Source organism: Rhincodon typus, chromosome 23 (genome assembly GCF_021869965.1).
Source record: "Rhincodon typus isolate 14 chromosome 23, sRhiTyp1.1, whole genome shotgun sequence".
In the NCBI taxonomy this organism is placed as follows: Eukaryota; Metazoa; Chordata; class Chondrichthyes; order Orectolobiformes; family Rhincodontidae; genus Rhincodon; species Rhincodon typus.
In genome coordinates, this window is record NC_063354.1 from 6665405 (window position 1) to 6677069 (window position 11665).

The window sequence follows — 11665 nt, forward strand, 5'->3', positions numbered from 1 at the left end:
ACAGATGAAGCTACCAATGAAGGACTCTCCTTTTCAACCTCTCTGTCGTCTCTCTCTCTGATGAGAAAGCAGACAGATAATTTGGTAGGACTGTGGTAATTTTACTTTTTACCTGGGTCCCTCATTTCTAATCCATTCTCAACCCTTGCCAAGTTATCTCAGCAAATAAAAATCAGCAGAAACAAAAGCTGCTGAAGAAACTCAGCAATTCTGTCAGCATCTGTACAGAGAAAACAGATTAACATGTCGATGGTAGATATATGGAACGTGCTTCCTTACTGTGGAGAAGGCAGGTAATCTTGCAACATTTAAAACCTGCTGGATGACAATTTGAAGTGTCAAGGCACAGTAGGCTATGGACCAATGGGATTAGCAGGTAAATGGAATTAGTGTAGTTTGGTGTTGGCTAATCGGCATAGATATGATGGGCGTAAGGGCCTGTTTTTACGCTGTATGACGCTATGAGTTCAATGACTCTTAGTCACCGCATTCGAAACGTTAACTCTGTTTCCCCCGACTGATGCTACCATACCAGCTGAGTTTCTCCAGCAATTCCTGTTTTATTCTACATCTCTAGCACCCGCAGTTCTTGGTTGTGGTTTAAAACAAAACATAGCAAACCTTTTAGGAATCAACGTTATATTTACTCACAACAGTCCAAATTTTCCTTCTTATCTGCACAATACTGACATTAAGTTGGATCTACAATAAAAGTTTAACTCTCTGGATGGCGACGATTGCTCTTTCGCCAATACGGCTGAAACAATCCGTCTCCTGGAGCAAAGAGGAGGCGGGCTCTCCTCGAACAACCACGCACGCGCCGAATTGCCTCCCAGTCCCGGCGGTATCCAGGAAGTTACGTCATTAAAACGTTGGGGCCTTCTTGGACGTCGCGCGAGCTGAATTTAAACATTGGGTTTAACCGTCTGCTCCGCCATGGGTAGGGTGTCATGTGGGAGTTCAAACAACGCTTTTAATTAGTATGTGAGGTAATTTCCTCTAAACGAGATGGACTCTACCTTATTATCAGTTTCAGTGCTGAATGTGTTTTTAACTTTCCCCGTAGTGTTTTATACTGCCTCGAATTGTGTACTGGGGTCTCCTGCTCAAGATCAGGCAACACTGAGGACAAAGGGTGTAACGGAGACTGAAGACAAATGGGTATTGAAGAAGGGGACTGAGGGAAGGGGTTGGTGGAAGTGATAGTTACTGAAGGCGGAGCGGGGTGCCAAAGGAAAGTGCGAACGGGTGGGTGGGGACTGGAGGTGACGGGAGGAATGGAGGTCTTGGGCGGGGTTGTGGTCTGGAGGGAAGGGATTATTGGCGGTACGGATGGGTGGGTCGGAGATATGTTTGGGTGGGAAGTATAGGCACGGATGGGGTGAGGATGGGGTTGGAGGTACAGTTGGAAAGGGTGTATGGTTGGGTAGGAAAGGCAATGGAGATGTGGAGGAGGAGAGGATGGGTGTGGGGATTTGGTGTGAGGAAGATATGACTGAAAATAGAGCTTGAGAGAGACTGGTCGTGGAGGAACTGTTGAATGGGTGGTAAACGGAGTGGGAAGTAAGAAGGGAAGAGGTAGAAGGAAACATTTAATGGCAGAAAGGATGATGGGAGGGACACTACAGTGTTTTTTAAATCCTTGTCCAAAATCTGTTCACACACAAAAACAGAAATTGCTGGAAACTTGGTTCTGAGGAAGGGTCACCGGACCCAAAATGGGTATTCAGTTAACTTTGCTTTCTCCCCACATGCTGCTGGACCTACAGAGTTTCACCAGCAGTTTCTGCTTTTGCTTCAGTATTTGCATGAGTCAGTGGTGAAGCCTTGCATCCATTTATTTCGGGCTCCTCAGACTATTTTAGAAAATGCATGAGGAACAACAGATTTTACAGTAAAGACCAAAAGAACTGCAGATACTGTAAATCAGAACCAAAAACAGAAATTGCTGGAAACGTTCAGCAGGTCTTGCAGCATCTGTGAAGAGAAATCAGAGTTAACAGAATACTGATGTTAGCACTGATTAATGTCACTTCACTTTAGTGAGTGCTTTGTTTATAAGGCTAGGTATCACTTGTGGATTCACAGCAATCACTTGGTTTCTTCCTTACCTGAAAACTATACAGATAATTTCCAACATGATGACTGAGGTAGGAATCCTGGATGATTCCTATCACACTAGCTGTCCCGGGTGCTTTAAATTGAGTTTGTCATTCAACGTAAAGTACAAATTTAATTAACTTTTAGTGTAGTGCTAACATACTGCAGTAAATGTAATCACTGGGGCCTTAACAAAGTGGTTACAAAATACTTAGTGGTTCATGAGTCCTTATTCTGAACTCCCTTGAACAACTTAATTATTGCAGCAGTATGTGTGTGAACCTGTCGTTCTGAAATTTTTTAACTCAGTTTTTGAAATGGTGAAAACATGTTTCTTGCTATGGATACTCTTTCCTTATATTTACACTGTTTTCTCTTCCTACAGATGTTTTGTGACATGTATCTTGTGCCAACATGACTCCAGATCACTCCAATAATTCCATCTTCATGAATCATTACAGATGAATATTATTGTCATGGAATTGAGGATAATGAAATTTCCTCTTCAGTCTTTCCTAAAGAGAAAGCAGGTCCCCAGTAAGGTGTTTCAACAACATTGGCAGGTCTTTGGCCTTTGCCTAGTATCAAGAATATGCAATAAATCTACTGACCTTTCTGGATTTACTAAAGCACTGATTGAACTTTGCCAAAGTAGGCATTTTATAACTGGAGATATAATTACACAAGACTCTCTTACCAATGGTTGGTACAATTATGGACATTTGGGAATGGAATTCAAAAAGAACCTGGCTAGTGAGTGGTGGAATTCAATGGTATTATCTAGGGAGCAAGTATTTGGAGTGGCAACACCTCATAAGTTGATGAACTGTCACAATTCAGATAACAGATCACTAAGGCTTGTAGAGACTACAGCATTGCAAGTTCTATCAGGCAACAAAGACTTGACGAAGGAAGAAATTGTTGCATTACTAGATAACGTATTGAAGCAGAGCACTATAGTCCGCCCTAATCTCCTGAAAGGTACAACGGCAACATTATTTTTAGTCTTCTGAACTCTTTCGTTACATGTCATACCTTGTTTCAATTCTTTTCAAACTTGGTGAGACTGCATCTGGGATATTGAGAGAAATTTTGCTCCACTTACCTAGGAAGGACATACTTTCCATGTATCGAGTGCAGTGGAGGTTAACTAGTCTAATTACTAGGATGACAAGACTGTCCTATGAGGAGTTTTGGCCAGTATTCTCGACAGTTCAGAACAGGATTGGCCACGTTTTTGCACAAGTAGGCACATTTCAATATTTTCTACACTCACTCATGGAGCCAGGGAGCAACTATCAGGAAGATAACGTTTGACAGAACAGTAAACATAAACTGCAAGGGATGAAAAAATTCTGAACCTATAAATTGATCACTTAACTGAATAATTAATGAAAATGACCATTCAAAAGTCTTGATCAGCAAAACTAACTAATAAACCCAATTTTTGCCCTTTTGTCTTGGTTAAGAAGCAGGACAAGAGAAAGAAGAGACCAGGCCCTAAGTCCTGATCGCCAGGAAAGGGGTGGAAAAGGAGTTGAGTTTAACTTTGAAAATGTGGGTCAGAAATGGCTTACCTTTCAGACTGGAGTATTCCTCCTCTCCCATGACTGCCCTGTTTTCCTATTCATTTGTGGGATGTGGGCATCGCTGGCTGGCTAGCATTTATTGCCCGATCCTTTGTTACCCTTGAGAAGGTGGTGGTAAGCTGCCTTCTTGAACTGCTGCAATCTATCTGCTGTGGAGTGACCCACAATGCCACTTGGGAGCGAATTCCAGGATTTTGACCCAGCGACAGTGAAGGAGTAGTGACATATTTCCAAGTCAGGATGGTGAGTTGTTTGGAGGGGAATGTGCAGGTAGTGGTGATCCCATGTATCTGCTGCCCTTATCCACTAGATGGAAATGGTTGTAGGTTTGGAAGGTTGTTGTCTGAGGATATTTGGTGAATTTCTGCAGTGCATCTTGTAGATATTATACACTGCTGTTACTGAGCATTGGTGGTGGGGTGAGTGGATGCTTGTGGATGTAGTGCCAATCAAGCGGGCTGCTTTGTCCTGGATGGTGACAAGCTCCTTGAGTTTAGGAGCGGCATTATCCAGGCAAGTGGGGAGTATTCCATCACACTCCTAACTTGTGCCATGTTGATGATGGATAGCTTTGGGGAGTCAGGAGTGAGTTACTTATCACAGTATTCCTAGCCTCTGACCTGCTGTTGTAGCCACTGTGTTTATGTGGTGAGTCCAGTTCAGTTTCTAGTCAATGATAACCCCAAAAATGTTGATCGTGGGGGATTCAGTAATGTTAATACCATTGAATGTCAAGGGATGATGCTTATAGAGTCACAGAGTTGTACAGCATGGAAACAGACCAATTGTGTTTATGCAGTGAGTCCAGTTCTGTTTCTAGTCAATGATAACCCCCAGAATGGTGGTAGTGGAGATGGGTCTGGAGTGGATAGGAGTGATTGGCAGGCTGGGGGCCTGGAGCAGGGTGGCTGGCAGTCAGCGGGCTAGAGGCCTGGAGTGAGGCAGTCATTGGGCTGGGGTCTGGTGCGGTCAACCTGTCACAGATGGCAGTCAGCAGCCTGTGAGCCTGGTTGGAGTTGGCCCACCGTGGGGAAGCGCGAGACTGTTTGTGTAAAGCCCCCAGTGTGGCGTGACTGCAGCCTATAGAAGGGCTTAATGTCAATCTTTTAACTTTATTTCTTTATTTTCCTAATTTATACTATGAAGAACGTAGAACTTTTAGCTTTTTTCTTTATTTCTCTATTTCTCTATTTTTCTACCTCATCTAGTATTTGTGACTAGATACTTTGTAGCTAAGTGTGTGCCAACGTTGTACACTGTTCACCGTATTCCTGTACCTGTTCACTGTATTCCTGTACCGTTGCTCTTGAGTACACATGACATAAAACCTAATTCTAATTCCAAATTCAGTGATGGTAACATCATTGAATGTCAAGGGTCAGTGGTTAGATTGTCTCAATTGGAGATCATCATAGCCTGGCATTTATTTGACGCAAATGTTACTTGTTAGCCTAAGCCTGGATATTGTCCAGATGTTGCATTTGAGCATGCACTGCTTCAGTATTTGAGGAGTCGTGAATGGTGCTGAACACTGTGCAATCATTGGTGAACATCCCTACTTCTGACCTTATGATGGAGGGAAGTTAATTGATGAAGCAGCTGAAGATGGTTGGGCCTAGGACACTACCCTGAGGAATTCCTGTAAGGGAAGTCCTGGAGCTGAGATGACTGACAACCACGACCATCTTCCTACGTGCCAGGTATATCTCCAGTTACTGGAGAATTTGGCTCCTAAAGCCCATTGATTCCGGTTTTGCTAGGACTGTCTTGATGTTGCACCCAGTCAAATGAAGCCTTGATGTCAAGGGCTGTCACACTCACCTCACCTCTGGAATTCAGCTCTGTTTAAAGTTTTAGCAAAGATTTGTAGCTCAGGTTGTGGGTGAGGTTGTTGACTTGCTCGCTGAACTGGCTTGTTTTAGTTCAGATGCTTCGTCACAATGCTAGGTAACATCATCAGCGTGGCCTCCGATAAAACGATGTTGTTCTACTCTGCTTGGAATTTGTAGTGGTGAGTAGTGTCATTTCCGGTTTTGATCTGTATGGGTTTGTATATAGGATCTAATTCTCTATGTTTGTTGATTGCATTACGGGTTGAGAACCATGCCTCTAGGAATTTCCATGCATTTCTATGTTTGGCTTGGACTATTATTGTTACATTGTCCCAGTTAAACTGATGGCCTTCATTGTCCATCACACTCCTGACTTGAGCCTCATAGTTGGTTAACAGGTTTGGGAGTCAGGAGATGGCTCTGTGCCCAGTCTGGAGTTGCTAGATATATTCCACTTAGTGTGGTGTAGATGCCACACAACATGATGGAGGGCACCCTTAATATGAAGACATGACTTCATCTCCACGTGGACTATGCAATCACTTCTCCCAATACTGTCATAGACATGCATCTATGGCAGCCAGAGGGTAAGATCAAGTATGCTTTCCCCTCTTCACCACCTGCTACAGGCCCATTCTAGCAGTTTTAGTCCTTTATTTAATGCCTTTTTGAAAATCCAAATACACTACATCTATTAGTTCTCAAATTTCTAACTTGATCACTACATTCTCAGAGAATTGTACTAAATTTATCAATTATGATTTTCGTCTTGTAAAACCATATTTACTCTGCTTAATTGTATTATGGTTTACTAAATTTCTTGTTACTACTTCCTTAATATTTGCAACATTTTCTCAATGACAGCCATTAGGCTAACTGGCCTATAGTTTCTTGCTTTCTGTGCCCCTTTTTTCTTGAATAGGAGAATTACATTTGTGGTTTTCCTTTCTGTTGGGATCCTTCCAGAACTAGAAAATGTTTGAAAATTACAACATAATTGTAAAATTAGCAGATGATACAAAAGTTGGCTGGGTAGTTCATAGCGAAGAGGATGCCTGTCAACTGCAGGAAGATATGCACAGTTTGTTTGAGTGGACAGAAAAGTAGCAAATAGAACTCAATCCAGAGAAATCCAATGTTAGAACTATATAAGACATCGGTTATGCTGCAGCTGTGATTTTGTGAGCAGCTCTGGTCACCACTTTAGGGGAAGGACATTATTGTTGTAGTGAGAGTACAGAGGAGATTTAAAAGAATGATACCTAGGGCTTGAAAATGAGATGAGGAAAGATTGGTAAGGCTAGACTAGAATTGTTTTCCTTGAAACACAGGTTGAGGTGTACAAAATAATTAGGGGCTTGAATAGAATGGGAAAGGAAGACCTATTCCCCAAGGTGGAGAGATCAATTACCAGGGGGCACAAATTTAAAATGATGGTTAGAAGGGTTACAGGTGACCCAAGGAGGGGGGAAAATACTTTCCACCCAGAGGCTACTGTGCAGCTGGAAGTTGCTGCCCAGTTCAACCTATTTAAATGGTACCTGGATCTACACCTGAAATGCTATAACCTGTCAGGCTAAGAAGAAAAACACTGGAAAGTTTCATTAGAATTGGCAGCTAGTTTATAATTCCAGCACAGACACGATAACCTCAATGCTAATGAATAGTTATGGTGATCAGAGTACCTGAAACATCCCCAAGGAAGGTTATCTAGTTTGCTTCCCTATGGTATTTGAAGTAAAGATGGATCCAAAGTAATAATGATTGATTGTAATTGGCTCCCTATGGTAGACTGCATTACACTGTAGTAGGTATGTGCGTCTTAACTCTGTCCTGCAGGGACACCTTGAGCTTGCACAAGGACCAGGAAATTGCCGTTTCCAGTGACAGAAACTTAACGATCTCCCCTTGACATACAAGAACATGTCACATTGCTGAATTTCCCCACAAGGTGAGAGCTCACCTTTGACCAGAAATTGAACTGGACCAGCCACATATATAGTATGTCTGCAAGAGAAAGTAAGAGGCTGAAAATTCTGCAGCTAATAACTCTCCTGCTGATGTTCCAAAACCTGGTCATCTACAAGGCATGTGAGGAATCACTTGCTTACGAGTTTGATTGTCCACCTAGGAAATTGTGTGTCACTGGTCATGGGTTCTGTAGCTCCTTGCATGGCTGATGAGCCCGATCCTTGAGCTGCGTCTCTGACCACATGAGAAACGCGATGCCACACAACATGATGGAGGGCACCCTTAATATGAAGACAGGACTTCATCTCCATGTGGACAATGCAATCACTTCTCCCAATACTGTCATAGACATGCATCTATGGCAGCCAGAGGGTAAGATCAAGTATGCGTTCCCCTCTTCGCTTGCCTGCTTGGGTGCAGTTCTAACGACACTCGAAAGTCTTGACACCAAACAGTCTGCTTGTTTGGCACCACATTCACCAGTTTAAAACATTCACTCTCTCTACTATCGACGGAAAGTGGCAGCATGTTTATGAACTAGAGGATGCGCTACATCATTTCACTAAGAGTCTTTCAATAGCACCTTCCAAATCTGTGACCTCTACAACCTAGAAGGACAAAGCCAGCAGATGCACGGGAACAACGCTACCTGCGAGTTCATCTCTAAGTTCCATGCCGTTCTGACCTGTAATTGCATTGCCATTTTCGCATTGTCACTGAGTCACAATCCCAGAACTCTATCCTAACAGAATTTTGGGCACACCTACACCACATGGACTCCAGTGATTCAAGGAAGTTGCTCACTATCACCTCAAGGCCGTTTAGGGATGGGCAATAAATGCTGGCCTAGCCAGTGGAACGTGCTCATCTTGTGAAAGAACAAAAGAAAACAATTGTGTTATTTGAAGTTGAAATTCTTTAACACCAGTCCACAAACATTGCAAGTCAATTCCAAAGAAGTTAAGATTGTCCAGGTGGAAAAGTACAGCTTACCAGTGTTTTGTGCTCGTAAGCTGTACTGTTTAAGCTTAATCAATGTTAATAGTGTCTTTTTGCGATTAACACCTGTGTGCCATTGGTCTTATTATGTATACATTCCTTTGGTCTATGTAAGTATCTGCTTTCCGAGGGAAGAATAGTGTATGTCATATGTTTATAAATAAGAATTGCAATATGTGGATTTCTCAGTAACTTGACTTGGTAACTGTTAAGAATGAAGGGCAGTTTTGAGCACAAGGTAACTTGGTATCTTTCATTAAATTTACTTTGTAAGTAACTCCCCCCATGTACAGAAAGAAAGTAACAAAACCCATCCTTTAAGTTTCATTTTTAATTGTAGTCTTTATCTGGAAAATGTCTGAATATTTGAAAAAATCAGTTTTCATGTGTTGAATGCTAAAACTTCCAGTAAAGAGATTTGTCAGTCTATTTCTCCTGTTCTTCAGAGTTTCGAGTGAGTGTGAGACTGATGAGCCAGTAGAACAGATTTTGTACATATAGTTAAATTGACAGAAAAATAGTGGAAAATAATGAAACACAAAACATACCTGTACAGTACCAGGTGATGGCACTACTGAGCTATTTATCTCAGTTGCATCAGTTGGTATTTTGTAATTTAAAATGTATTAGAAATTGAGTTGTGGAAATGTACGTTCACAGTGTAAAATTAGTTTAATTCGGAAACTGAATTTGAAAAGATAGAAAGAAATTGAGATCAATTAGGAATTGCTGTTTGTGTTGATAATCACTTAATATTGATTTCCAATGCTCTGAAAGTTGTCTGGGGGGTCGGGGGGAAGACTTGACACTTCGAAGAACAAGGAAAGATGAGTAAAGGAAATCATCAGAACACTTATGAATAAGGGAAAAGGAGAAAGCCTCTAAAGTCAGCATAACTTACCGCTGGTTGAGGTAAACTCACCTCTTTTTTTCATGGGATGCTGGCAAGTTTGTTATCGATCCTTAGTTGCCCCAAGCTATCTTGAACCACTGAAGTTCATCTAGTGCAGGCACGTGCCCAGTGCTACTAGGAGGGTATGCCAGAATTTGAACCAGTGAGAAAAAAGGAAGAGTGATTTAGTTAGTCAAAATGATGTATGGCTTGAAGGTTTGGGCAAATTGCTGCAGTGCATCTTGTAGATGATGCACACTGCTGCCGTTGTGCATTGGTTGTAAAGAGAATGAATGTTAATGATGAATGAGATCCCAGTCAAGCAGGCTGCTTTGTCCTGAATGGTGTCAAGCTTCCTGGATGGTATATGGTGGTACACACTGCTGACATTCTGCATTAGTGGTGATGGAGGTGAATTTAGATAGTATACTGATCAAAAAACCTGTTTGTCTGAAATGGTGTTGAGTTTCTTGAGTATTATTGAAGCTTCATGCGTCCAAGTAAAGGGAAATTATTCCCCTTTGAGTCTTGTAGATAGTGGACTGACTTTGGGGTGACTGGATGTCAGCTAGTTGCAGTAGAATTCCCAACGTTTGGCCTATTTTTATAGCTGCCCTACGTATATGGCTGGTCTGGTTCAGTTTCTGATCAATGGTAGCTCACAGGATGTTAATAATGGGTAATAGTGATGATGATGCCATTGAATGTCAAGGTGAGCTTTTTCTTCTCCTTTCACAGAGATGGGTATTGGCAAGCACTTATCAGTCCAGGCCTGAATATTGTCCAGGTCTTGCTGCACATGAATATAGTCTGTTTAAGAATATGAGGAACCTTAACTAGTTGTTGCCCATTATGTAATCATCAGCGAAAATCTCCATTTCAGACTTTGGAAGGAAGAGCATTGATGAAGCAGTTGAAGATAGTACACTATCCTGATGAACTTCTGCAGAGATGATTGACCTCCAACAATTATGACCATCTTTCTCTGTGCTAGGCATGACAAGTAGAGACTTTTCCTCCTGATTCTCACTAACTTCAATTTGGCTAGGGCTCCTTGATGCTGCACTCGATCAAACTGTCTCCGTGTCTAGGGCAGTCACTTGCATCTCGCCTCTAGAGTTCAGCTCTTTTGACTATAAACAGTTGTTTGATAGTATAGAACTTGAGCATTGCTTTAAAAAAAGACATTTTTTGAAGCTTTTCATCTTGCATGCATCGGGACAATGCGTAAGAAATACTATTGTCAATGGAAAACAATATTTGTACTGTTTGAGTGGAAGATCCTGACAGGTTGGCAAGTAGTCTCTAATTGGTTGTGGTATTGCAACAAAATGTGTCTTCTGTCAATGATTGGAGCAAGGCTGTAATGAAGTCAGGATTCAAGTTGGCCTTGGTGGAGCCTGTACATTATTGCACAAGCTATTGTTGTGTACACATCATCACTTTTTATCAGTTTACCAATGAGTGAGAGTAGACTAAAGGGAGCGTAATTAGTTGGTATGAATTTGTCCTGCATTTTGTGGATAGGACAGAACCAAACCATTTCCACGTTGTTGGGTTATACTTGGGTACTAAAACAGCTTGGTTATGGGTGCTTCTAGTTCTGGAGTGCAAATCTTCAGTATAACTGCTGGATGTAGTTTGGTCTCATAAAACCTTTGATGTATGATTAACTCTTTACTTGTTATGTGAAATAATTGAACTGGTTGAAAATTGGCATTTGTTTTTCATTTTTCACTCAAGGGATGTGGTTGGTGTTTGAGCTGGCATTTATTGCCTGCCTTTAGTTGCCCTTCAGATGGTTGGGAGGTGCCTTCTCAAATCACTGCAGTCCATGTTTTGTAGGTAGACCCACAATGCCATTAGGTAGTGAATTTTAAGATTTTGACCCAGCAACACCTGAAGGAACAGTGAAAATTTCCAAATCAAGATCATGAATAGTTTGGAGGGGAACCTGCAGGTGGTGCTCTTCCCTTTATCTGCTATCCTTGTCCTTCTAGATGGTAGTAGTCATGCGTTGGAAGGTGCTGTCTTGGTGAATTTCTGTAGTGCACCTTTATAGGTGGTGGTACATGCTGCCGCAACTGAGTGTAGGTGATGAGGGGACTGACAGAACCAACCTGGGCATCACACTGCGTTGCTGCTGAGAACTAAAAACCAAAAGAACTGCGGATGCTGTAAATCAGGAACAAAAACAAAGTTGCTGGAAAAGCTCAGCAGGTCTGGCAGCATCTGTGAAGGAGAAAACAGAGTTAACGTTTCGGGTCCGGTGACCCTTTCTC

The 11665-nt window shown here is 42.0% G+C and overlaps 1 protein-coding gene across 5 annotated transcripts in view; it reads left to right on the top strand.

Annotated features, from left to right (window-relative positions):
* Positions 1-849: 849 nt before the first annotated feature.
* Positions 850-11665, top strand: part of polg2 (polymerase (DNA directed), gamma 2, accessory subunit) — a 40662-nt gene continuing 29846 nt past the window's right edge. Inside the window, exons 1-2 of one of the 5 annotated variants that reach the window (XM_048610969.1) lie at positions 850-940; positions 2486-3081. In XM_048610969.1, coding sequence (XP_048466926.1) covers positions 2562-3081 — 520 coding nt within the window. In that variant the 5' untranslated portion in view covers positions 850-940; positions 2486-2561. Of the gene's footprint in view, positions 990-1058; positions 1162-2485; positions 3082-11665 lie in introns of those variants that run through there. The other 4 variants (XM_048610971.1, XM_020533495.2, XM_020533492.2 and 1 more) reach the window with 4 other exon arrangements.